A 26,802-nucleotide genomic window follows, 5' to 3' on the forward strand; every position below is an offset into this window, starting at 1 on the left:
ATTTAAATATCCTACTAATATAGCACCACGGAGGGTGTTTTATGATGTGATTGCGGCTATGCCTGTGGTGTAGATAACTGCATGGTTCCCTGTAATCACAGTTAGGCCTTTCATGGCTTTCATACTGAGCTCACTAGTTGTCAGAAAAAAGGTATTATACAGGGAATAAACTAAAAAAAAACATGAATTCAAAACATGTTTGCAAGGTGTCATGAATACATTGGATATCAAACAGTACTCAGAATTCATAGGAAAGACTAGATCTAATGGTTATCATTCCAAAACCCCTGTGATGGGGTCTCAAATAGGGGTGGGGAAAAAGAATCGATTCAGCACAGTACTGCGATATTTTCATAGATGAACAAACAGAGAAATGTATCTTTTTAGATAAAACGGATGTTGACAAAGTTTATTTTTAGGGACATAAGTTGTAAAAAGGGTAACAGATTGCAAGACTATTGCAATATGTTTAAAACTGCAATAATATTGTATTGGGACATAAATAATGTCATTTTAATGTATCATGAGGCCTCAGTTGATTCCCACCCATACTTTCCAATAACGTTAAAAACCCTGTGGAAGTCATGATGGAGGTCCTCAGCTTATTTGGGCAGCAGTGTCTGCTAGTTACAGTTTTTTAAACTGGAAATGACTCGCCTGATTTAATAGCACTGAGATAAAGTTACTTCTACATTTTGTACGGGGACTTTGCAACTGGTGTAACTGAGCCATTCTGTATTTTAAATAAGAGGCAGCAAATAGTAGTGGTGGGTCTGCTAAAATGATAGTATTTTCGACATAGTCAAAATGGCTTGTGATTTGCTTCAAGATGAAGAGAAAGAATGTTGTTGGGCAGCAGTATAGTATGACATTAACAGCCACCCGCCTTGAGGGGTAGGAGAGCTTAATGTTACAGCATGTAAGAGCACAAAAACACAGTGGCAGAGTGGGATCTTTTTTTTGTTTTGGACAGTGGGAGAATGTCCCCATGATGTACAAAGACTGAGAAAGACTATGAGTCGCCTCGTCTCCGTCATCTCCATCTGCCGCGGAGCGTGTCATTCGTAGGCTGGCAACATGTTCCAGGATGAGATGACCTGTCAAAACTAATGCTAATTTGCTTCTTCATCTAAAAGCACGTCATGACTGAAAGAAATTGTTTCTTTAGAACTTCTAAATGCATGAATATATCATCAGAGTCGTATGGACATCTGGAGACAGCTCTTCCAAAAGACTTAACTTCTATATGCAGATAGGGATGTCTGTGCTGCTGTCTCCAAAAATTAAACATGTGCATATGAACAAAGTAAAAAGATGTGGACGTTTTCTATAACCATAGACCAGATGTTACGAAAGTTTTTTTTTTCTTCTTCTTTTTCTTTATTAATATGCTTCTGTTCTGCTCTGAGATGTAATTAGACCTCTTAAACTCACAATGGCAAGTTTGAACTTGCTTTTAGGAACACCCATAAATGTAATTTTCATGATCCCTTCATTATCTTGGTGCCATCTGAGAGCTTGCATTTATATTCATTGCTAATGACTATTATCATCACTTTTGCAGAGAAAATATAAACCGTGAGATGATGCAGTGATTTTCTTTTATAAACATAATAAATTATATAATAAATTATATGTTTGAGCAATAAGCTCAAAAGCTTATCAAAATGGCAGCATTCAGCTTCAGCAAATATGAAACTTTAAGGCTTTAATTCAGTGTTATTGAAGACATTAGCTGTTCATCCGTTGCGGCTTCAAACAGAAAAAAATGTCCATCCACGGGTCCAAGGTCGGGTCGGGGAAAAAAAGGCAGATTTTCTTTTTAATCCTTTCACTGAGAGCAGAGACATAATGGAAGCCCATTAGCAGCCAATAGCTTTTTCACTGCCTACAGTACTTTGACATCGGGTCTCATCACACTGTGAACAAATTGTTTATATGCTCAAAAATTGTCAATTGATTATCCAAACTCAATGCTGAAAAAAGGTTTAAGAACGGCCTGAGACAATCCCTATTATAATCATATAAGGATTATTACCTAAATTAAATTATATCCAGCACTGGAAGATGTCTGGTCAAACAGAATGTCCCATCATACAAAATCGGATGTGATTTTGGTTATGGGTAACGTAATATATGCACTGGTTAGTGGGACAATAAATCTTTGAGGACTCCAATTTTACTCCAGAATGAAGCCATCAGTAGTTCTAATGCAGTCATCATGACACTTCCTGGCTCTCAACCACTTAAGTCCACAAGAACATGTGTGTAACATGTGTATGTTCTAACATTGGTCCGAGAGAGTTTTGGGTGTCCACCTAATATAAGGGAGAGACAGACACAGATCAGTGTTAGTCCTTTAATTAGTTAAAGTCTTGATCATATTAGTTTACTCAATTGAATTTTAATTACTTTAAGTTGTATGCCTGCCCTTGCTCAGTTTTGCAATACATTATAAAATCCCTGCATTTAAAGTACAAGCAGTATACTATGAATGTGTTTCTCTCTTAAGGTTGTTATTCATTAGGTAAAGTGTGTTTAACATCTTCGAGGTTCTTATGGGTTGCTCTAGCCACTGAAATTAACTTATCCTTCGGGCCTATTTTTCCTGGCTATTAATATAATCCTAACAACCATACCAAGTGCCCTGATCAATAAGAAGAGGGCTGTTGTTAACGGGCCTGGCTGGGGTGGTATCTGGCTCTAGGGCTATTCAGTCAGGTGCCATTTCAGAGTAAGCAGGGTAGGCTAACACATAAATAAAATGTGTTAAATAAAAAAATTAAAAAAAAATAAATACTTTTTCCGGCTTTGAAATATTAAGAAATGTAAGCCTATTGTGTCTCAAGCTGAGATAGAGATGAGTATTCACGCTGTTTATTTCATTCCGTCTAGACTACGGCAACTCCCTCTTTGCAGGAAGACATCTCTGGATTGTTTACAAGGGGTCCAAATGTCTCAAAGAGGTCTCATGTGACACCAATCCTGGTCTTACACTGGCTCCCGGTCCAATTCAGTGTTGTTTCACATTTATTTTTATAATGGCTCTATTATATGTATTTTGTCTTTATAATGAAGCACTTTATGACATCCTATCTTTTTCTCACGTAATTCCCTAAAAACCATTAGAGCTAAGTTTGTGTTGCTATGAATCAGATCACTATTAAGCTAAGCCTCCTTATTAGAGTCAATAGTATCTCTGCTGCTGCGGTCCTCACTGTGGCTAAATGCATTTTGTTCATCCTCTCCATCCTTCCCAGCTAAATCTGATCAGCCAATGAGAGGCAGAACTATAATCAGAGCGTAAAATATGGGAGGAAGGAAAGGAAATGTATACAAAATAGCTGCTGAAACTGATTTATTGCTACAGACTGACCGCTGCGGACTAAATTGCATCTGGAATTCAATGTGTGTGAAATGCAGGTGTATATCTGCGGCTGTGTTTTATGGGGCACACACAGAGGCTAAGAGATTATAGACTTTAGCAAGAGAGAGAGAGAGAGAGAGAGCAAGCAAAGCACAAGACAAAAGAGCATTCATGCAACAGTCACACAAATTGTCCCACAGGTCCCTCTTGCCTATTATTCCTGGCTTTTAATGGCCCTTAGCAGCTCCAGTCCAGTGCAACATGATTGAAGAAGCTAGTAAAAGTTGTTTGGTAAGTTTTGTTTACAGAAATAATAGAGTAGTAGAGTCAAAGTGGCTTCAAAAGTTTTACCAACAGTCTCCCTGTGATTTTTTCAAACGTCGATCAATTTCTTTTTGTTGAACTGAAAACTTCAGGCTCACACACAGCCTTCTTCTTGTAAGATGAATACAGGCTTGCAGTTCCAAAAATGTCTTCGCTCCAACTTATATTTAAAGCTCCGGCATCAGGTCTTGTAAAGTGGCAATAGTTAAAAACATGTTAAAAATCTCTGTGAGGAAGCAAAACAAGAATACCCAGCAAACACAGAGCAAACTCAAGAATTGAATGTCCGGTGTGTTATCAAGCAATTCAATGATAAATGGGAATGTTTCAAATTTCCGCCCCAGTGTTCAGCATACACACCTTAATCAAATCAATCAAACAAAACAAAAAAAACATTGAAAACAAAAGTCCTGTATCCTGTCTTACTATGCAACATTCAATGTGTGAATTGTCAGCTGGTATGATTTATCTATGTAGCCTTGCTAGATTATAATATTCTGGTGACGCAAACACTTGTGGCCCTGACAGTAATTTGAAACAGGCGTCGTAAACACCCCCCTATAGATGCAGTTAATCCACAATCAAAACTGGGCCCCATCCATTAGGGCCTTTCACAAAAATCAACATGCTTGTGTCAAGATGGGATAGCAGCTGAAGTGTTTGTGCTCATCAGGTAGCACAGTTCCGTTTTGGTAATCGTTTCGGCACCAAATGGTGCCTTCATTTCCACCTGCTCGTCCCATTTTCCTTTACAGTAGCATAGAGGAATCTTTGGAGTTTAATTCTGTCGATAGTGATTATTTTGCTGTTGCTATTTGGATTTCTTTGTTTATTAAGCCTCTGCTACTTTAGCGGACATATGTATAAGCATCGCAATGCATGAATATGTGCACATTTGTGTGTGTGTGTGTGTGTGTGTGTGTGTGTGTGTGTGTGTGTGTGTGTATGTGTTATGCTATTGCCAATACTCACAGCTGGAGAAGACAAGAGGACAGGAGTGTTCGTCCATTGGGAAATTATGGAGCTGCAGCTGGCATTCTGCGTTGATGGTCATCCTGCAGAGGGAGAGAAACAAGGAGGATGAGGAATACTTAGACAAAGACATTTTAGACGCTAGAAGTGCTTCGGATCGCTCATTTTTCGGACCATGAAGCATATGACGTGAATGCACGGTACTCATCTCTACTTTTATCAAACAACACACTTTTTGCATATCTAGCACTGGCTTCAAGCCAGATGGTGCATGATCACACTCAGTTGCTTGGTTGACATGTAAAATCCCTCAAAATGACAGAACTGTTTTATCATCAGCTTCAGACATATTTTTGGTGAAGACAGCATTAACTTATAGGTCAGGGCCCGGAGGCATGTAAGCGGCTAAAAACACGAGTACTTAGCTATGATCAGTGAACTAGTCAAGACACCAGATGTTTTGAGAAAGCAAACAGTGATCACAAAGACACATGGAATTAGTTTCACATGCAAATATAAATCAGACTCAATTCATATTCTCTGCAAGTTACTGTCCTTCAATACATTATCCTAAATATATATTCTCACTGCACACGATAATAATGAGACCATCATGAAAATGGGATTGTTTCGTTCGATTGTTGTTTTGTTGTGTTGTGGGTACAGTTTCTCATTAATTGACTGACTGAAAGCACATAAAAGCGAGCCTTATTTAAGGCAGGAGGGCAGACTCGCTCGTCTTGTTTGTAGGTAAACATACTGTAGATGATGTACTGCACAGTCCCAATTTGCATACAGTAAATCCAAATTTGGGTAAGAGTGTGGAGCTGTGGTGACACTGCAAAGATGCGAGTGTGAGAGATGCATCACCCAAAACAGATACACCCCCAAACATATGCCTCCTTAAGACTTAGGGCCCTGTTTAACAATCTAAACGCATGGCGTCCAAGCACATGGCGCAGGTGCATTTAGGGCCTGTCCAAATCCACTTTTGCTAGTTTGACGGCAGAAAAAAGGGTCCCGGCTCATGGTTCATAAAGGGTTGTACTTTGTGTCTTCACTAATTCATAGGTGTGTTTTGGGCGTAACGTGCAATAGACCAATCAGAGCGTCATCTCCCATTCCCTTTAAAAGCCAGGTGTGTTTGTTCCTTGGAGCATTGCTATTATGATGGTGGATTTGCACCAACATATTTTAATTTTTATTCTTTTGCGTGTGTGTGTGCTGCTGCGCTTCCCTGTGTGTAACGAGAATAGTGTGCACGTGCTGCCTAAGCCTAGGCACATTTTACTAATGCGCTGTTAAAATAACAATGAAATGCTGCGTTACTGACTTTAGACCAGGTTTTTGTTGTTCAATGTCACGATCCCTTCACGCTGATGCAGTGAAGATAGTAATACACCAAGAATTCCCCAGAACACACCTCCCTGTGAGACCAGCACACCCATGGGCACAAAGATGGGTGCAAGTGCGTTTGCTATTTAAACGACTTGGGAACAGGACGGGAAAGTGACAACTGCGTTGGTCTTAAAATAGCAAAGACGCTTGTGTTGGGCTTTGTGCCACGTTGCGCTGGGTTAAAGATACGGCCCTCAATATGCTTTTATGAAACAATAATTTTAAATTTTTTCAAAGAGGCAAACACTAGCAGAAGTAAAATTAGCTAATAAAAGCCAAGATTTGTGGGAAGTTTGTGGTTGTGAGGAGGAGAATATATGCAGTATGTTTTGCATTTGGTGTATTGTTAGGAGTCAACATGTGTGGCCTATGCTTTGCAAAATTAAACCTATGGCATACATAAAGACATTTATGTATTGTTACATATCCTTGTCAGAATATAAAGAACAATTAAGGTGAATGGTATCAGTATATTAACAATGTTACGTACTGTAAAGTTTATGTGACCATAATATGTCAGCACTGACATATTAATCACCTTAAAAAACAGTTGTGGCGAACATTTTAGAAACAGTTGCCTATCTACACAACATTAGCATTCATTTGGAGTCATTGTTCTTGTCACCTGATGCATGGAAATGAAACATGATCTTTTCCTTTTAGTTAGTTTTCACTAATGTCTGAGACAGATATTGGTCTCTTTAGCTGGTACATGCTCCCTGTGTACCAGCTGGCTGCCGTTAAGTGCTGGGCAAGAAGGGTAAATGGAGTTAATCAGAGTCGGGAGAGAGTTATCTGTGTGTTAGTTACTGTAAGTGACCTATTTCATAGTGCATATGATCATTAGAGTTATTATTAACGAACAAATATTCAGTGCAGCTTTAAACAAGTTGGAAGCTCACAATGAAAGTATTATTAACCCCTTAAACAACCCTAATTATTCCCCTACAATCATAAGTAAGATTATAGGTCAATATAAGAAGTATTTTGCTCCTTACAGTCATTTTGGTACACATTTTGAATTGATGATTGATGATGATACGTGATGCAGCAGGAGCTGAGCAGCTGTTCCTCCAGGGGCATGAAAACAAACACTCATGGTGGTATTTGCTGTTTGACCAAGGTTTTGTTTGAAATCCTGGATACACAGGTGGAATTGGATCCTCAAGACAGAAAAAGCCCATGACAGAGCTTGAGGGTTCATAAAACCAGATGCCACTCAAATATAAAAAGAACGTGTCCGCCCGAATCCTGAGTCTTTTGTCATAAGACCATTCATACACACACAAACACGCACAACCCTCCCGTGTGTCATTTCTCTAGCACTGAGAAGCTGTCAGAGGGAGCAGAAGTCAACAAGCAGTAACACACAACATGTTGACATGTTGTAGGAGAAGTTTCTTCTCTGCTGAGTTACAGCATGCGTTGTAGCAAATGCTAAGATGTTATAATTTCAATAGTGAAAATAAATTGCACGGAAGAATTATATAGTTAATTGTGCTGATTGAAGTAGAAGCTAAAAGAAGCCGAGCCACCAGAACACGAGTAGTTCAAGTTCTACTGAAGTGTACGCTGTGTATGCACAGCTGGCAGAGCGGTTAACAAGCATACAGTAACACCTGACCGTGGTGTACCTGCCTTGATTTCAGCTGGGGCCCATTGTAGCATGTCATACCCCTCTGCGCATACCCTGTCTGTAACTCTACTGTCTAGGCTAAAAAAAAAATATTAAAAAGATGCATCTCAGTTTTTTCTAATCTCATACCCCTGTGATAATATTCTTTGGGGCCTTGACTATATCATGGTTTCAAGTCATGGTTTGAGGGTTTAGTCATCTGAACTAAACATTCTAATCCAAGCAGACACACCCTAATATTATTAATTTTATATATATATATTATATATATATATATATATCTCTTTGAAAAGCGGGGGCTTCAAGTACAATATGTGGGTGCTCTGACATGCACAAACCCTCCTGCTCCTACTAACAAGCTTGATGGAAACACAGAGCATATAGGATTTGTTGAGCCTTTTTTTCACTGTTAAAATGAGTCACTATTGGGAACTACTGCAACATACATTAATTTAAGATGACTGCAGCTTGAATTAATCTGCAAAATGCACCCATATTTGCCTATTAATGAGTAGGACAAGTTTGTACGTTGCTGCTTGCTTCCTTCCTTTGGCCCAAATTGGGATGTTATGCTTTCACAAACTTTCAAAGAAGACACGACGAATCGATGCTTCACATTGTTTCACTTTTGAGAACAGAATTCTTTCTAAAGTCTTTAATATTGATTCCAGTGAATAAGTGGATTTAGTCACTATCAACGGTTTGCAGTTAAAGTTCACAATTAATACAGTTTTACTACTTTGTTTAGTTCCTATTTGATTCACTGTGTACCATTCTTTCTTGGAATTCTACACAGTCTTTTGTTTCATGCATCATATTGTACTTTGTGTTTTCATTTCTTTTACCTCAACGTGTAGAGTACTTTTCCATTGTTCCAGATCCGGAGCAGCTGATTCGGCGTTGTTATCCAGTGAGAGTCGGCATTCTTGGAATTTCTAAAGATGGTGTCGGGCAGCCAGATCAAGCCGACCATATTGCTGGTTGAATAATAGTCGGACCAAGAGACACACAGAGAAAAAAAGCAAAGGGCAGAAGGTGAGAAATGACTGCTGTTAAATTCCTCTAGATTTCTTTGAATTGCATAACGCAGCTCCACTTCTCAATGAGAGGATAACAAAATACCCAGCCGACACGGGGAAAACAAAGTACATCAATCAATTTGTTCCATTAATTACAGGCCTCTGCCCGAGAGAGAATAACATTGTTCTCAAATGAGATATTCACAGTATGAAAATGTTGAAACACAATAGTTGCTACAGTGGAAAATAAAGAGTCACAGCAGTGTCTTGGAAATAATCTAAAAAACATTGTTAAATAGAAAATGCTGTAATTATCAATAGGTATCAACGCTGCAGCCATGACGCTGATCTTACAGTGGCTTGCATAAGTTTACACACCCATGCTAAAGTTGATGAAAATGAGGGATAATGTTAATAGGCATGAGGAACATTCCATAAGATCATCTCTCAATTCATATCAAGCCAGTTATTAAGCTAGCTGAAATAACACCATGCCAACCTCTAGGTATGGTAAAGGCTTTGTGATGATATGGGGTTATGTTAATTCCAAAGGCTATGGGAACTTTATCAGGATGCATAGTATCCTGATCCATGAAATATCTGGCCTTAGAAACTAAAAATGTGCCTGCCTCTATGGGAATTTAACATAGGGGGGGTGTATACTCATGTCCCCTGTATGTTAAGGAAGAACATTTAATACATTTTTTACATTTAATACATACAATTTGTGTCATGGATTTTCCTAATTTTTTTTAATTAAGGCATTAAGATCAATTTACAAAAGATGTTTTTTTATTCCTCTTTTTAATCAACTTTAGCATGGGTGTGTAAACTTATGCAAGCCACTGTACAGGATAAGGGAATTTGAAATTAAGCTGTATGTCTACAGTAAAACCAGCATACCTGTTGAGGGTTAGTCGCATGCTGCTGCTGCTGTTGTAGCGCAGACGGGTGTCCACCCAGGTCTGGGCGAAGATAATATCGATCTGGTACTCCTGGGGAGAGAAAAGTAGACTCAATATACTGATCTGACAAGCCTTTTTAAAGTAGCATTGAGACAGAGATGGATGAAGTGTGTGTGCTGCGCGGCCACGGCTCAGTCCTTCTGGAGGAGCTGATAATGTGTTTGTTTAAACGCAAATGTGTCCACTTCAAAGGAAATCCTAAAGCAGTGCAGCACTAACTGGAAGCACTCAAATACACATTATGCTTTTGATATGGAAATTACAATTACACCATCTCACAATGTTTGCTTCAGCACTTTTTTTCACCTCAGAAATGACCCCTCTTCTAATTGTGAGAAGTTTTAGCATAAGAACGATGCATCAAAATTTCCTAACTTAGCAGGTAAAATAAGAAGTATATATCTTGTTGGCACTGTGCTGCCTTCTTTTTATCACACAATATGTTAAATCCTTGAAAAAGTAGATTTGAATTCCTTCATTTCCACAAAGTTGAGCATATGTTTTGTACGCTAAACATGGATGATGTTGCTACATATTGTATGTAAAGCAAAAGGTAATCAACTTTGTATTAAATATATTGTGGAGAGGAAAGTACTGGGTACAGTGCAGCCAAGTGACAAGTTACTAATGTAACCACCAATCTCAGACACTTTCTCATTCCTCAAGAGAACATGCATCCAAATAATGGCTAAATATAACCTGGCATAATGTAGCTGACAGAGTGTCATTCATTGACCTTTATATTACATTTGGAAAGACCTGGGTTCAGCTGACAGCTGGCTACACAGCTGTCTCCACTCACCTACTTCTTAGGACACACTCCAAATAGCACACTACTGTTGCTGTACTGTTTTGGTAAAATGAAATCTTGTGCTGTACATGAAAGTATTGTGGTTGCATAATGGCTACTGTAAATATCTGAACATTAGGTTAGAACACCTTCAAAAGCTGATGCATGCCCTTCCTACAAAACAAACATTAGTTTGATTGTAAATATTGTAAATATTAAATACAACTGAGAGACCATTATTCTTCTTTGCGGAAGTGGAAACAACCCTACATTTGACACCACTCCGAAAAACCCATTAAAATGACAATCGAATGCTAAAATACTTTCTATTTTCTGAAAAGATCATTTTACTTTGCAACCACCTCTGAAGCCACATCGTTTGTGACCTGGAGACAACCTTGCCAAACACAAACTTTATTTAAACCTGAGTGGTTGCAGCAAGCTACTGTACATGGTTTCCACAACCTTGTGTATCACTGTCTCTCTCTCTCTCTCTCTCTTTAATATTGTTTCTATAGTTACCATGTGAGGCACCACATTTCATTTCATTGCTGAGACAATATAACATTGATTTAGTCAAGTAAACTTCCACTGAGATTAAAATCTCATTTTTGAGTCCATCAAAAATGTTATGGAATTTTTGATGGAATACTTTAGAATACTTTATTTGAAAATAATATGACTAATTATATAAAAGATTATATCAATATTTGAAGATAAATGATGCTGTATGATCAGTGTGAAACAGCCCAGATATTTAACACATTTCCATACCCCTTGACTCAGTTGGGAAATATGACAAGCTATTCACAGCTTCCCAGTGCGAAGCTGCTGAGGACCTCCAACGTGGGCGGCAGAAGGTCAGTGCATCAGCTGGAAGCCCTCTATAGAATGTAAGCAAGGTCGACTGATACTTCAATGATAAGGTCAGACAGTGAGAACTGGTTGAAGCCATTTGAAATCCTTAGATTATCTAAAATGAAGGGAAATAAAATATTGGCCATCCAGAGACTATTATGTGAGACCATCTGGGAATGATCCGGTTCCGGTTTGTAGAAAAGAAATGACCTGGGTTCAAGGGAAGAATGTGCAATAATACTGTAGGAGGACTTTCTCTGGAGAACAGAGTTTCATTTGTAATGTATATTATCATTTTGTTAAATTTACCCTCATCAAAAGTTTCTAAAGTGAGCCAACAAAAGTCACAGTGTGGTCATGTTTAGAGTGCGTGAGGTACACATGCTGCACCCCAAGCATCACGATTCCAAGTGTCACTCACTTTCTGACTATTCCGACCTTTTCTAAAAACAAACAGACAAGACCCAACCTTTCTATACATCTGTCGCCAGAATCCCCATTGTTACTGTCGGTCTGCATGACCTTTGGAGGATAATGATAGGGAGACGTGCGCACCAATAACTCAGACGAAGACAGCAAACCACAAAGTGTTACATGTTACGCCTGGCACAGATGAACACCCTGCTCCGCTGGGTCCTTTTGGGGACTACACTTACAAGACAAGTCACTGAGGCAGGTCCATTATTCACGGACAAAATGCAAAACAATGAAGCCGAGTGTCGAGAGATATCTGACTGAATTAACTATGAGGCTTGCATTACTCCACTGGGGATCCATTACAAAGTCAGTGAACGAAGGTGTTAAGGGAGTCCATTACTCACCGCTATTGGTAAAAAACAATGCAGCACAAACCTATAGGCGAGATAATCAAGGGTGACTTGTGTTGTATATTCTCTGATGGGAAAGTCCAACATATAAAGTCAAAGACAGCGAGTTGCAAGTTCATTATTTAGGGTATAAATATTTTATTTTAGGTCTTAAAAAATTCAGAATTGGATAAACTATTTCCTTCCTGTCCCTGACTAAGTTTTGCACAGCTGGCTACAACTGTAGGTAGAGGAACTGCTGGCAAACTCCCGTATGATCAATTTTTGATCATTTCTCTTATACAGTTTGAGAAAATTATTAATGTTTGCAGGATATTATCATATGACATAAAAATCATTTTGCCATATCAAATGAGAGCAACACACTCTGAAAGATCATGATTTTCCTTCAGCAAACACTGATTATCTGCAAATTAACTTGCTGTTACAAAGGTGGGTAATAATCAACAAATCTGGCCTTACTCTCTTTGGGAATGCAAATACCACTCAGAATCTGATAAAATGAAATCCATTATTAAAGCCAAAGGATGTTGACAGCAAAGCAAGTCTGACTGAAATTAATTAGCCTGACTTCAACAACGTCAGAACAAAGAGCTGCCTCCTTATCCATTTTTGCATCATTTCAACAGGAGCGCTCGGCACCAATTACAGACGTCGCTCAGCCACATTTTCCACATCCATGTACCAACACATGTTTCCCAAGAGGGAGAAAACACTTAATACTTTATATCTTTATAACTTTGTTTTTACTTAGCTTGATTATAATCTTCACATTTGCTAAGCCAGAAATTCTCTCACCTGAATGTTTTGGATTGCAAACTTTCAATAAAAAGTGTTAAGTTTGGTGATGAAAGGCTTTCCTAGTATTAACATTTGAAACCAATACTTAAGCTGAGTAATCCATTGATTACTGCTGATTCCTAAAATCATTACCTAATGCAAATTCAAATGAAAGAAAACAAAAGCAAAAAACCTTTACAAATTGATAACATTAACAACGGCTCATTTCCAGTAATAGGGGTTAATAGGGTTAGAAGTATTTTCTACCAAACTACACCTGCCAACTGTATCACTGGGCAGAAAAAAAAAATACTCATGGACTAGAAGCTCTTGCTCATTGGTACAATCCATAGTTTGATACTGATACAGTAGCTCACCTGCACTAGTTAATGCTACAGCTACAGCTCTCATCCATGAGTACGCTTCCTTCTGTGCAGTGATGCGGTTGCGGGTGTAGTTTGTTAAAAAGAAAATAGTTCCTACACGAAACTGCTCACAAACAGGTCTGTGGATCATTTTGAGTAACCAGGTAATGATTTCTGGACAGAGACGTTGATTTTAATTTCTTTAATTGTATTGTTTTGCCATTTTAAAGGGACCACAAGTCGAGTGCCATCTAGTGCCTCCCTTACGTGTACTGCAGCCATCATTAATGTTATAAAATGCACCTGTGCTTTTCCTACTATGACAGGTTAAAATGTCAGCCTGTAGAAACGGTCTTTGCGGCTATTAAGCTACAGTAGCTTCTTCCATTTTTGACTCTCTAGCTCTTTATTCCCTCAAAAGTCAGCACTGTCAGGACAGTTTGATATTAGTCGGCACGCACTCGTGAGTAAAAGGTCACCAAAGTTGAACTTGGCATTTTGCCCATATGAGCAAATCCACTAATTGCTGCAAAAAGCAACCGTCCTTCAAAAGATGTCCCAGCAGCTCTAAAGTAAACCCAGCAGACAAATTTAATCATTGTCCAATAATAAACTAAAGGGAGTACTTTTATTTTGGATTTAAGAGTTTTTTTTCCACCACTGGTGTCTCTTCTCTTATGCTGGTTTTCTTTATCAACTTACCATAAGGTCAGTTACATCTCCCTGATAACGGACTCTCTGCCTCATTGCTGATCAGCCAGAATCCGGTGAGCTCTAAAATACTGTCTTGCGCTTTGTTATATCAGGCTTTGCAGTGAAGGAAATTTTAGACTTAAGCACAGATCACTGACTAATGTATTTCTTCAGGCAAAACCGATGCCGCATACTCGGTATAAATATTTATAAGTGAAAAAGTTATATCTCCCAGACCTTGGTAAATTGGTTGCTGGACTACATTTTCAATCCCTCAAGAAGAAGAAGAAAGATAATTATGAGTATTTGATTTTTCTGACTCATTTGACCATTTCTGAACTCATTCCCGTACTACTTCATCACCGTGAACAATATTTGAATATAATTTTATTCTCAAAGCCTTCATATCCAATCCCAATAAACGCATTCACCCAGAATGCATTGCTGTGTCCTGCAGGCAGCCTCCCAGTGATGCCCCTTGTGTGTGACTGGCAGAAATAACGGTAAACACCACCATTCAACTCCCGCTTAGGGGTGGTGATGAACTTCTGTCAAATGTCTAATAAACAAAACTGTGCGTTACCTGCGGATATGAGTGGCATTTTGAATAATGCTTCTGTGTGTGTGTGTGTGTGTGTGGCTAATTTCATAAACATGACTTTGTTTTGTTCATCCCTAAGAATCAAATAGAAAGACCTTTGAAAGAAACAAAAGGAAATTATTTGCATACCTGTTTGCTTGAAGTCTGTTTGTGAGGAAAGGAAGAAAAACAAAATGGGAAATAAAAAAACTGTTGGCTATGCTTCACTAAGCCTCTGGCCTGAGGTACAATCAACACCTGTGTCTCTTTGTCTAACTCTAAGTCAAATGACTTACTTTTGTATGTACTGGTAACAGAGGTAACAGGGCTAGATGTATTAGAGGCAGTGGTAGTGCCCATTTACTAGAAGAACTAGTAGTAGATGAAGAAGCATAGACATAAAGTTGAGTATGGTCAAACTGGTGACGGGTAATTAAGCCTATAGGGAAAACCTCACTTAATCTGGTAACCCTTTGAATCAAATACCTGCAAAACTACGTTTCCAGCCTTAGCTGTACTTTATGTTTAGTGTAGGCCTGTAATAATTATTACATTATTGTCTAATTGTCAATTCCTTTTACATAAGCACTGTTTCTTTGTTTAACCGCAATACTGCTAACAGCGAAGGTCTTAAGGCATGTGACGATTGTTGAATTTTGTTTAGATATGTTAAATGGTAATTATGTGACTGATTATTGGTCGCACGATATATTTTTATTATTTTCGTTATAAGCTGTTGGCACCTGGCCCTATACATGTTCATAGCACACAAATGACAAGGGGTTGGGGGATACAGTTGATAGAGAAAAAAATGTTTTATGGTAATACACAGGTGTAGATTACTTCATAGGCTGTGTATTTGTGTTATTATGTTATCTGGGTCACATGACAGTGATAAATAACCAAAAGATGTATCCTGGAATTCTTTCAAAACTTTAATTTATTTTAAAAAGTAGGTTTTTGTTTTTACCAAAAGAGACAAGAATATTGTCAATGCCAATTATTTCTAAGACAGTTAATTGTACCGCAACATTTGGAATTGCTACAGATCTAGTTTAGTGCTTATTATGTTAGCATTATAACACCTCAACATCAGCATGTTAGCATTGTCACTGTGGGCATGTTAGCATGCTGACGTCAGCATTTAGGTCAAAGCACGTTACGGAGCTACAGCCTCTCAGATGAAGTCATTTCCTACTGGTTATTAACTTGTTACATTTATTTTGAAAATCTATGCCGTTCCAAGTTTAAATATCATCTTTACCTAAAATACGATATTGAAAGCTACACCTACAGTATACTTGTGTCAGCAGCAGGATTCTAATGTCCTTTGCTTTAATGCACAACATGCACCTTTTTCTTGTTTATCTCCTTAAATATTTTTTGATACATCAAGCTAATTTCCAGCATCTTTCAACAGCTGATCTTTTCTCCAAGCTTTTGGAATAACCCATCAAAAACAAAGTGCTCATAACTAATTTATATGGCGAGGTTGACTCCAAACACTGAATGTCTGTATACATTGACTCTGAGGAAGAAAACAAGCAGAGGAGGAGAAGTACAGAAATTAGATAAGAGAGGAAACAGTGGAAGGTAATCGAACGGAATAAGGGCAAGGAAAGTTATGAGGAAGGAAATCATGAGTAAGCTGCTGGAGAGGGGAAGATACAAAGAAAGTAAGATGACTGATCCTGTAGTTATCGCTAATCGCTAATCAATATCAGCTGACTTCTAAAATCCTATCAAATAGGTTAAATGTAATGGAGCCGGCGAGGTAATGTCACGCTTACATAACGCTGCAGCTGCTAGTGCATTGTTCCACCTGTTGATGATTGATGATCTACCTCCAACACCCAGCTCCACCTGTTTCCAACGTAATAGCATCTCTTGCCTTGTTGCATTTTGTGTCTTCATCTGTTTCTGGATGGCCCTGGAGGTTGTTTTTGCTTTCATCGCTCACTCCTGCTCGGATTCATTGGAGAGCATTATCACCAACAGTTACTACACAGCCTTGGATTCTTGCTTTTAAAACATCCATGCATAGAAACTACACTATGATTAAGGTTATGGAAAGGTCCAGGTCATAAGAAAATACCAAAGAAAAAACTATACATAATGGCCTTTAAGCTTCAGTCTAGTTACGGTCTTATAGTTCAAATTGGGAGAAAATATAACGTCTAAATAACAAATATTTAGAATAGTCTTGTACCGATGTTGTAAAATGGGAAACTACTAAAATACACGGAGGGGACACAAACTGCTGTTCTTACTTACTAGTCTTGCATTATTATACTGTATTTGCTTCCATAACGGTTAATGATAAGCAGATAGGTTTAATAGTAGTTTAGCTTTTTTAATTCATGGTACAAAATACCAATCATCATGCTGGTAGTACTACCTAGAATCCTGTGTCTGTTTTGCTTTCACACCACAAACGAGCCACACTAGGTTGTGAAAGCACCCTGAAACTAAGGCTAGGTTAGAGAAAGCTCAAGTGTAGGGTTAATTAAAGAGGTAAATGTCAGGTTTGCGACAGAGACAAACTCTGGTTTCCTACAAAACGGTCGGACTAGCAACACACATCCTCTGCCATGTCTAAGTTAAGCGGTGAGGAACGTAAACTGTGCAGTGCCCTTATGATTCAACGGGCGTGAACAGTTTTAAAAAGATCACAGTTATGCAAGGAAAGAAATACATTTCCAGGTCACCTAGCTCTCTCATCAAACTTAAAGAATGCATTTAAACACAGTGAATGCAATTTCGGTTTTCTGAATAAACTCAAGAGGCCGTCTGAATGCTGCCTTGGTGCAAGAGTCGAAGAACAGCCACCTTCTACACTGCAGATACAACAGAACAGACTGTGTGACTGTATGAGAAATACAGTCATACAGTCATATGCCCATACAGGACACACAGGACAAGCTACAAAAATCACAAACCGGCCCCAACACATACACTTTGTCATGCACACCCACGCACCATGGCCACATTAAGTGACACTTTAAGGGACATTTGACATCTGGAAAATCTTTGCTGTACCAGATTTAATATTTCATAGCCAATTTAATTTCTCCAATCGTGTCAACGGCCTGCTGAGCACTGCTCAGACAAATCTAGTCAAAACGAATGGCAGCCATTGTCTTTGCTGGTGTGACTGATGTGTAAAAGAAAAATGTATACTGAAAGATTCAAATCTGTATTTTCCTGAGCCATATCCTAAAATTCTACAGAGCAAAAATGATTGAAGGACCCTAGCAAGCACTATATCCTAAAAATAACTCAGCTACAAGTGCATCCTATTTATAGTTCTTGAGGGTGTTCAGTTTCATTAAACAAATCTTACCCATCATAAAACCATAGAGGTGTTTTGGGTCCTACATGGATTTCCACTCTCAGTAAAATGATCATGAGGAGGACTGATGAAGAAACTGTCTGTGCCTTGTTTAGCTCGTTCAAAGCTTGCCCTACTTGCACCAATGTTTATCTTCCATGTACCTTATGTTATATAAGTATAAAGAGGCACCAAGTAATCAATGTCAGCCTGAATCAACCCCCCTCTGCCACCAGAACACATTGCATAAACATTATGGCTGGGCAGTGAAATTCAATACGTTTTAGGTACCAACAAAAATACCTCTGAAGTACCAAGAATTGAAAAATGCGTCTTCATTCAATACCCAATTTCAAAACCCATAAGGAGTAAATCTTATCAGCATCAGTGAGCCAGTAAGCATGCAGCATGCTTCTACCAAGATCTAAAAATGTTTGTTATTGGCTGTCTTACTTAACATGTCGCACAGGCAGACAGGAAAAACTCTGGTATTGGTATCTGTAGAGGTATACAATTTTTTTTAACAATACCCATAGGCAGAACATGATCTATCTGGGTTTACATCAATATTATATATTATACATTAATGTTATATAACACCTCAGCCTCATAAAGTTCAAGGAGTGAAATGGATTTAAAAAGCAAATCACCTGAACATGTGCAACAATAATATAAAGACAATCAATAAATAAAAGTGATATTAACTGTATGTCCAATACTTTTTTGGGCTTCTCATTTCAATAGGAATGAAGAGGGAAGGGGTCTTTTTTATTTTTAATAAAACAATCTGGTGAAAAACAAAGTCAAAGAACTATTTTTTCAACTACTTAACTATAAAATGTATAATATTTTATCATTGAGCTGTAGTTTTGCCATAGCTGCTCGCATTATTTTAATAAATTAATGTTAAATAAAGATAAAAACCACAGATCTGTACCTTGGACTCAAACTGACTATTTAACATTACAACACTGCTAAGTAATCCATTACAGATTCACAAACATTATCAACAGTGCAAAAAGCAGAAATGAGTGGCAAATATTGATGAGTATAGAAATGAAAAGAAAGGAACAGCAGAGGGAGGGAAACACAATGTTCCTTTTAAGTCTAAGAGTCTCTTCTGAAGAGGGTTGGAGCCTTTGATGTGTTTAGCCTGCATTTATTTGTGTGTGTGTGTGTGTGTGTGTGTGTGTGTGTGTGTGTGTATCTAGTAGATAGATGGAGGGATAGAGGAAAAGCAAGCTTATGTGTAGTGAATCTTGTTTGTGTTCCTTGTAAGTAAGTGTCCCCTCCACAAAAATAGCTTTATCTCTCTTTTCAAAGTGGAAGTTCAAGATGTCCTTCAATCTCATCTCTATGGACTCAATTATTCAGTAAGTTGCTGTTGAACAGAGGGTGCACACTTTCTTTCATTCATTCAAGGTAAAGTGCATGTCCAGGTTGAATCAATTTGATAGGGAACCAAAATTACAAAGCATGAATAAACATGAGAATCTTTTGAGCCCAGTATGTACTATTTTTTCCCTTCCTGTTCTCGGACACATGCATGTATTTACTTGTGCTAAGTGTCCATGAGATGTACATTAAAGCAGTAGTAGGCAAGTCTTTATGCAAAAGAACACCTGTTTTATCAACCACAATCACTTAAGTAGGCTGCAGGATATAAAGCAACCCATCACCACTGATTGAGATGCCAGAAATTGCACCTGTCCGCCAAAATTAAATTCAATAACCGTCTCCATTTAGAGGAGGTGAAGAGTTGAAGCATGATAAAACAAATGACCAAACAGCTGCTTTGTTCTTAGGCCAGGAGAAAAGAAGAAGAAAGACTTTTTCATAATCACATTACTTGGCACTGTGATGCTTTGTTGCTTCAACAGGCACTTTTTTATTTTTTTTATTTCACTTGTCTCTTTTCCATCCAAACTAACCTAACGAGTGAGGGTAAAATGAAGCGGGAGATGGACAGGTGGTTTGTTGCGGTACCAGTTGTGATGAGGGCATTGAACTGGACCGCTGCGTTCCGATTCTCAACTACGGTCATAAGCTTTGGGTTAGGGCTGCACAAAATGACAAAAATATGCAATATGCAATAACGTTGGATGTCGTGATAACAATATTACTTGAGATAAGTAATCAGATGTTAAAGTGTACTCACTTTCCGGTTTAAATACAACAAATTTGTTGTTGAAAATAAAACAAATGGAAAGGAAATCATGTCCAACATTCTTTCATTGAACAAATTGAACATTGAAAAGAATATGAACGGCATCACAAACAAAAGATTAACAGTTCCATTTTAAAGTTCAGTTTTCTACTGATATTTTCTTTCCAAAAAATCTCTGAGTGTCTTTCAAGATGTGTTGCAGCCTTTCGCGATGTGTTAAATGCGCAAGTTGATAGAGATTATAATTTTAAAAAACAATATATTGTGCAGTCCTACTTTGGGTAGCGACTAGAAGAACGAGATCGCGCAAACAATAGCCAAAATAAGTTGCCTTTGTTGGGTGGCTGGGCTCAGCCTGAGAGACGGGGGGGGGCGGGGGGGGGCCTTGGAGTAGAGTCTCTGCTCCTTTGAGCTGAAACGGACCAGTTGAAGTGGCACCTTCACCCAGCAAAAATGCTTATTTTAAATCGTTATTAAAAATAAAGTGAAATAAAAACTTTAAACATGATTTCAAAATAAAAGTCCCCATGCTGCTATTATGCCAAATACAATAGCCAAAAAAGAGATAATGATTGTGTTGATTGCTTTCTCACATGCCACTGGGACATGTAAAAATGCACTGTGAATTGACAGCAGTTGATCAAAGCACGTTAGAAGTACGGCTGTGCTGTGTTGCCGTGACCCACTTTGTGTGTTGGGTCAGTAATAACATCACATGTTTATGCTGAAGAATAGATGCAGGATGTCTGTGCCAAGAAGACTGGGCTTTGCTAGATTTATGGCGCGCCAATGACAATCATAATCTATTCTCTACATCTCTGAATCAGTGTCCTTCTCTTTGTCTATCTTTTTCACGCAATTATGGAATGATAAATGCTTTCACTGACGATATATGTCTGCCAATTAAGTTAGTTTGTCTTTGCAAGAGGACAACCTTGATCTGAAACCTGGATGAGTATGGATTTGAAGAAAAAAAAATAGACTAAATGAAAAGGTGTTTGTCTTCATCAGCCAAGCCTCCGGCAGCAGCAAAAACTCAATGTGGAACACAAAATAAAATAAATAAATGATTTTAATGAGCAGAAGCGATCATAATTAGCAGAAGTGATCATAAATGACGCGGTAGAAGCAGGAAAGAGTCTGGAATCATTCAGAACTAGTACATGAGTGGATTTATCTTGATTTATAATGTCTAAACAGTAAAAAAAAAAAAAAAGCTGTTGACACAAGCACACAGAGCAGACTGGTTCTTCATCTCAAAATAAATGTACAGAAAGACAAAAACACAGACTACAGAATTGCACACACACTGTACACACACTTACAGCACACTTTGAAATATTGCATCTGTCAAACAGGGACATTGTGTCTGGGCTGGGGTTGACATCTCTTCAAAGATTAAACATGTAAAGACATTTATCTGGACTAATGTAGATGCCTGTCAGTGCTGGGTGTATCAATCTCTTTCCACTCACCAGAGACGAGTTCCATCTGACATGTTGGTTGAAATTCAAAAAAGTGCTTTTGTTGATAGAAATAAGGTACAGGAGATATTACGCATCATGCTTTTGTTGATAGAAACAAGGTACAGGAGATATTATGCATCGTGCTTGTGTTGATAGAAATAAGGTACAGGAGCTATTACGCATTTGGGTGAAGAAGAATCCTTCTATAAGCTTTATGTAACAAGCTGATTATTTAAAATTACATTATTATTAATTGATTACTTTATAATCTAGCTTGTAAATTCAAAATATTCCCAAAACTATAATATGCATTTAAAACACCTAACGTTGTGAATCCATACTGCTTGGTCAGTTTGGTCATCTCCCAGCATGAGGACGAGCCTGCTATTGTTCCTACACTGCTCTTTATGTATTTTATCAACCGTGGCAATCACCATTTCACCTCTGAGAAGAGGGTCATGGCTCATATGTACACCATGACACGCTTCATTTGCTGCTGAATCGTGAAATAACATCCAATCAAGCATTGAGTGGTTTCTGGTAAAAACTGAAAAAAAGTGTATCTTTATAAAGACATATAGTGCATTTTCACTGTGAGTGTGATAAAAAGCGGAGCTGTGACATAACTTTCACACGTCCTGGCACTTCCATCAAGGTTAAAATGATCTGCTTTGACACTTTAGTCAGATCTGAGCAGCAAAGAGACTTCACTGATGTTCAAAAGAAGGATTTCCTTCTCTGGGCGATGGCAACAAGTCAGGTCCAACGCCTGAAGCCAGATAGTCCTATAGTTTTAAAACCAAACATTTGAAGAAGTCACCTTTGTGCTTTGGCAATTTTTTAGATGATTTTATTTTCTGATAATATAAACAATTGATTGACTAATCGAAACAGTGGACTAATCAACTAATCATTGGCTAAAGAGGGGCTTTATTCAATCTACTGGCTTTATTTTTCGTTCAGTATTTAGTTTATGTGATAAAACCTCCTGTCTCGTGAGTTACACATGCTTTTCCGTGTCAGACTTGTCTCAAGGCTCGAACATCTTCCCGTACCCGCCTCTATTTTCATTTCACTAGTGGGTTTAGTATTGATGGAATTAATAGGGAATTATGGCTCCCCCTTGGTATCATATAATCAGTCTATTTCACTATAGAGAAGGTTGGCCTAATAATGTCTACGCCTGGTTGGTACACAGTGGAGTTCTCAATAGTAGAGAGGTAAATTTAAGATGCCACCCATTCACTGGCTCAAGCAACGACGACAATGACATAGTGCCGATGTCAAAGTGCATCCATCTGCATCCGTGCATTTACCGGCAGTGTTATCGGACTCTCCCACCAGAAGCTATGAAAGCCCAGCACTTTGGCTTGACTATAATGCTGATAATGCTATTACTATTCATCACAGCATGTCCTAAATTACTATCAGCTTCATTTAGAATTACAAGAATTGTTGGGGCTTTGTAAATTATAGCGTGTGGTCTAGACCTACTCTATCTGTAAAGTGTCTCAAGATAACTCTTATTGTGAATGGGTACTATAAATACAATTGAACTGAATTTAATTGAATTTGGCATTACATCATCCAAGCCATTGACGATTATCATTGGAGCAAATGAGGAAAGATAACACACACACACACACACACACACACACACACACACACACACACACACACACACACACACACACAAAGTTTGGAGGGAGCAAAAATGCTATATGCAGTACAGTATGAATGTGGAACTTTGAAAAAAAAAAATTAAGCCATGCCAGGCCACGCTAAAGAAATCAGTTTTCTGGACAGAAATGGATAAAGGGAGAAGACACAGAGGCAGACAGAGAGTGAGATAAAAGAGTTGTGACTGCACTAATTCCAGTCCAGTCAACCCCGGGGGCAGCCAGGGATTCACATTCCACTGACCAGCGTCCACCGACCCTGACAGAGTGAAGCCAATCAGCGCTTACACAGAGGAAAATCACTGGAATGTCACAGTGGGATCCTGCTCTCAAAGTTTGGTCTCCCACATCAACTCAAGCCTAGCCATGACTCAATGACCCACTACAAGCTGCAGGAGTTTATATATACTATACTATATTACAACTGATTGTGTATGTTTTTGTATGCGGGTGTGTAGAGTTGTCTATTTTACACTTATAACTATTTCTAACATTGACAAAGTGCAATGATTTAAAAAAAAAATTGACATTTGCATTACAAAAGTACAGTGTAATATTGTGAGATTTTCTGACTTAAAAGGACTGCTAGAATAAACATGATTTGCATAGCTGTTTGCAATTATAAATAGAAACAAGAGCATCATGGAACAGTTCCAATGTGCCTTCATAAATTGGAATTTAGAAACGGGGACTTGTTTAAAATTAAGCATGCATTTCATCCTAATGCATGTCATTCCAAGAGTTGGGTTACATAAGCATTCATTGTTTTCTGTTTTTGTAACTGATGCAGTATTTGTTGGGCCTTGTCTTAAATCAGTGTGGTTTGAGGTTTATTGACCATACATTTCAAACTGTAAAAGTAAAGTTAATAAGGTAGGGTTACGTAGCATTGATAACGTCAACAAAATTATAATTGACAATTATTGAAAAAGAAATGTCAACAAAAGTTTTGATTTTCAATTTGGACAGGAAGACAACACAAGGGTTAATAAACTATAAGTTCAACGACACCATTTTGCATCCCAAATTAACTTTACCCAATTGCACTTTGAGAGGACTCCTAAATGTTCTCTGGTAAATGACTGCATGGTAATTCTCTGGCATAATAAATAGGGTTCATTTAAAATGCATTTCACTGTGCCAAACCTGAATCTGAAAATCATGATAAACAGGCTTGCTTGTGTACTTGTCAATGGATATTAACTTGCATAATTTTCACAGATCAAATGCATTAATTTCTGGAAAACCAACAATTACAATAATAACATTAAATGGCAAAGACATTGCACATAATGTACAGGAGTGATATTCAGTGCAGAACACTGGTCCATGCAATCATTTTGTTTTCTTTTGTAATTTAATTGCAGACTAGTCCTAGTCAGGGAAAAGAGGCGAAATTGCAATTATATCTAGGAATATGTTATGTCTGGTGATCCTGAGAGTTACGAGATAAACAATTTCATTATCTTGTCTAGCTCAGTTGATATTTGCAAAGAAACCCATGTATGATGTTTTACGAGAATATTAAGCAGACTAATACTCCAATGAGTCTATAGCTTTGACAATAACTGAATAGGTCCTTTGCATCATACATAATGAAAAGCTCCATTCGTTTAGTCTACCATACCTCACTGAAGGCCAAACAACAGACTGGTCTAAATTGAAGTCTGTATAGTAATTTTCTCATTACCGCACATCAAGCTTTCAGTTTCAGCGTTTCATATTTTATGGCATTGATCAGGCCTTCTATAACGAATTGTCTATCGATCCATTTCCTGCTCTTCTTCCAAAAGCATTTTTTCCTTCTAGTCAAACCTAATGGTGAAAATGTTCATGCTGGTGCAAAAGATCTACTTAGAAAATGGAGCTAAAAAGAAGAAAAACACTGTGCTCGAGCCTGAAAAGAGTTAATCGCTCTGCAGAGAACACCAACTGCTGTCTAATACAATAGCTAGAACTTTCATAGTTATAGTTCTATCACTTTTAAGTATTTTTTCACTCATTTGCTTAATCTGAGCTGATCCACAGGACTTGAACAAAGCCTCCACACCTGTCTTTCCTGGCTTCTATCAGCACAGAAAGAGCTGCGGTGGCCCACATGACCTCCAAATGCAGTCTGAGTAATGACCGCATTCATGTATGATGAAGCTGATATCAGACAAATGTGTGTGTGTGACTGTGGTGGGGGGGTGGTGGATTTGGGAGGCTTTAACTCACCATATCAATGGATGACACAGGCCCGATGCTGTTGACATAGATGCCCACATTGACGACTGTAGGTTTCACTGCAAGAGCCAGAAGAAACAAGAGTGAGTAAAGGTAGCTGCACATAATGTAGGTAGGACACATCACATTTATACATGCAATCATTCTATTTTGTTTGTCAAACGTCTGTGTTTTGCAGTTATGTGTAATGTGTGTCCATAACCCAAAAAACAAATTATCAAGTAGAAAACAATGGTTAACCTCATGCAATATCACTTTGATAAATAAAAAGAGTCAGTTCTCTGTTCTCCATCCACCCAGAGAGGGAAGATGTTCTTTTGAAATCAGAAAAGCTTTGCCGTGCTTCCTGGAGCAGATACTGTACCGTGTTACCATGGTAATTAATAGCATTCCCAGTGAGTATGTAGGATCTTGGCAAATTTAGCTTGGCAAAAACATTTGGTTTGAGGAAGAGAAAATTGGAGCATCAGAAATGTGAACTGGTACCGGACCTAAGTGCTGCATCTAAGAATCTTGCTTGTTTGATTACAAGCATGTTTATAAAGTAAATCTGTTTTGAGTTTTTACTAAATTAAATCTACACAAATGATCTTTCATTTTAATGCTCCATGTCCTTGAATAATTCCTGTGAAGAACATGTCACTAAACATTCATTCTCAGAATACACATAATGTACCCGCCATAAACAAGGACTGCACGTGTTTGACTAAAGACACATTATTGTCACACAATAAGATGAAGGATTTCTTTTTATTACCTCTTCTAAATCACACACACACACACACACACACACACACACACACACACACACACACACACACACACCTGTGCTTAACCCCTGATCTTGATCAGACAAGCTGCTCGTTGGTGATGCTGAGAGGGAACAACTATATTCAAATAAATCTTACCAGCACAAATACAGGTTGATGAAAAGGTGAAAAGAGGCCAAAGAACATGGACTTTAATTGGAATGTATTTGGTTATCTACTTGTCTCACATTGCCAGATAGACTCTGGTTTATTGGCATTTAAAAAAAATAATCAAAATCATCTTGGGTGACGCTAGACGCCAGACTCAATGATGGAACCGCTGCAAAATAGCCTCGGGAAGGAACTTGTTTTGGTGGAATATGTGTAAGTTTAAAAGTAGCTTTAGTCGTGCAACAGAAAACTCAGATTGGATAGTCTAGCTAGCTGTCTGGATTTACCCTGCCGAGATCTGAGGAGCAGTTAACCATAGTCCTTAGAAATACTCCGGAGTTTAAAATGCCAACCCAAAAGGACGGGGTTGGTGACAGACATCTGGCCAAAAATGAGGTACTTCCGGCAGAATTTCCGGCGGCACCTGAACAATCCCGGA

The 26,802-nt window shown here is 38.2% G+C and overlaps 1 protein-coding gene across 2 annotated transcripts in view; it reads right to left on the minus strand.

The window, feature by feature from the left end:
- Positions 1-26,802, minus strand: part of LOC117939593 (gamma-aminobutyric acid receptor subunit gamma-3-like) — an 83,392-nt gene that overhangs the window by 33,302 nt on the left and 23,288 nt on the right. For both annotated transcript variants that reach the window (XM_034865035.1, XM_034865037.1), the window contains 4 exons: positions 25,435-25,502; positions 9,620-9,711; positions 8,543-8,674; positions 4,664-4,746 (listed from right to left, as the gene is read on the minus strand). In XM_034865035.1, coding sequence (XP_034720926.1) covers positions 4,664-4,746; positions 8,543-8,674; positions 9,620-9,711; positions 25,435-25,502 — 375 coding nt within the window. The remainder of the gene's footprint in view (positions 1-4,663; positions 4,747-8,542; positions 8,675-9,619; positions 9,712-25,434; positions 25,503-26,802) is intronic.

The sequence above is a fragment of the Etheostoma cragini genome, chromosome 24 (assembly GCF_013103735.1).
Source record: "Etheostoma cragini isolate CJK2018 chromosome 24, CSU_Ecrag_1.0, whole genome shotgun sequence".
NCBI lineage: Eukaryota > Metazoa > Chordata > Actinopteri > Perciformes > Percidae > Etheostoma > Etheostoma cragini.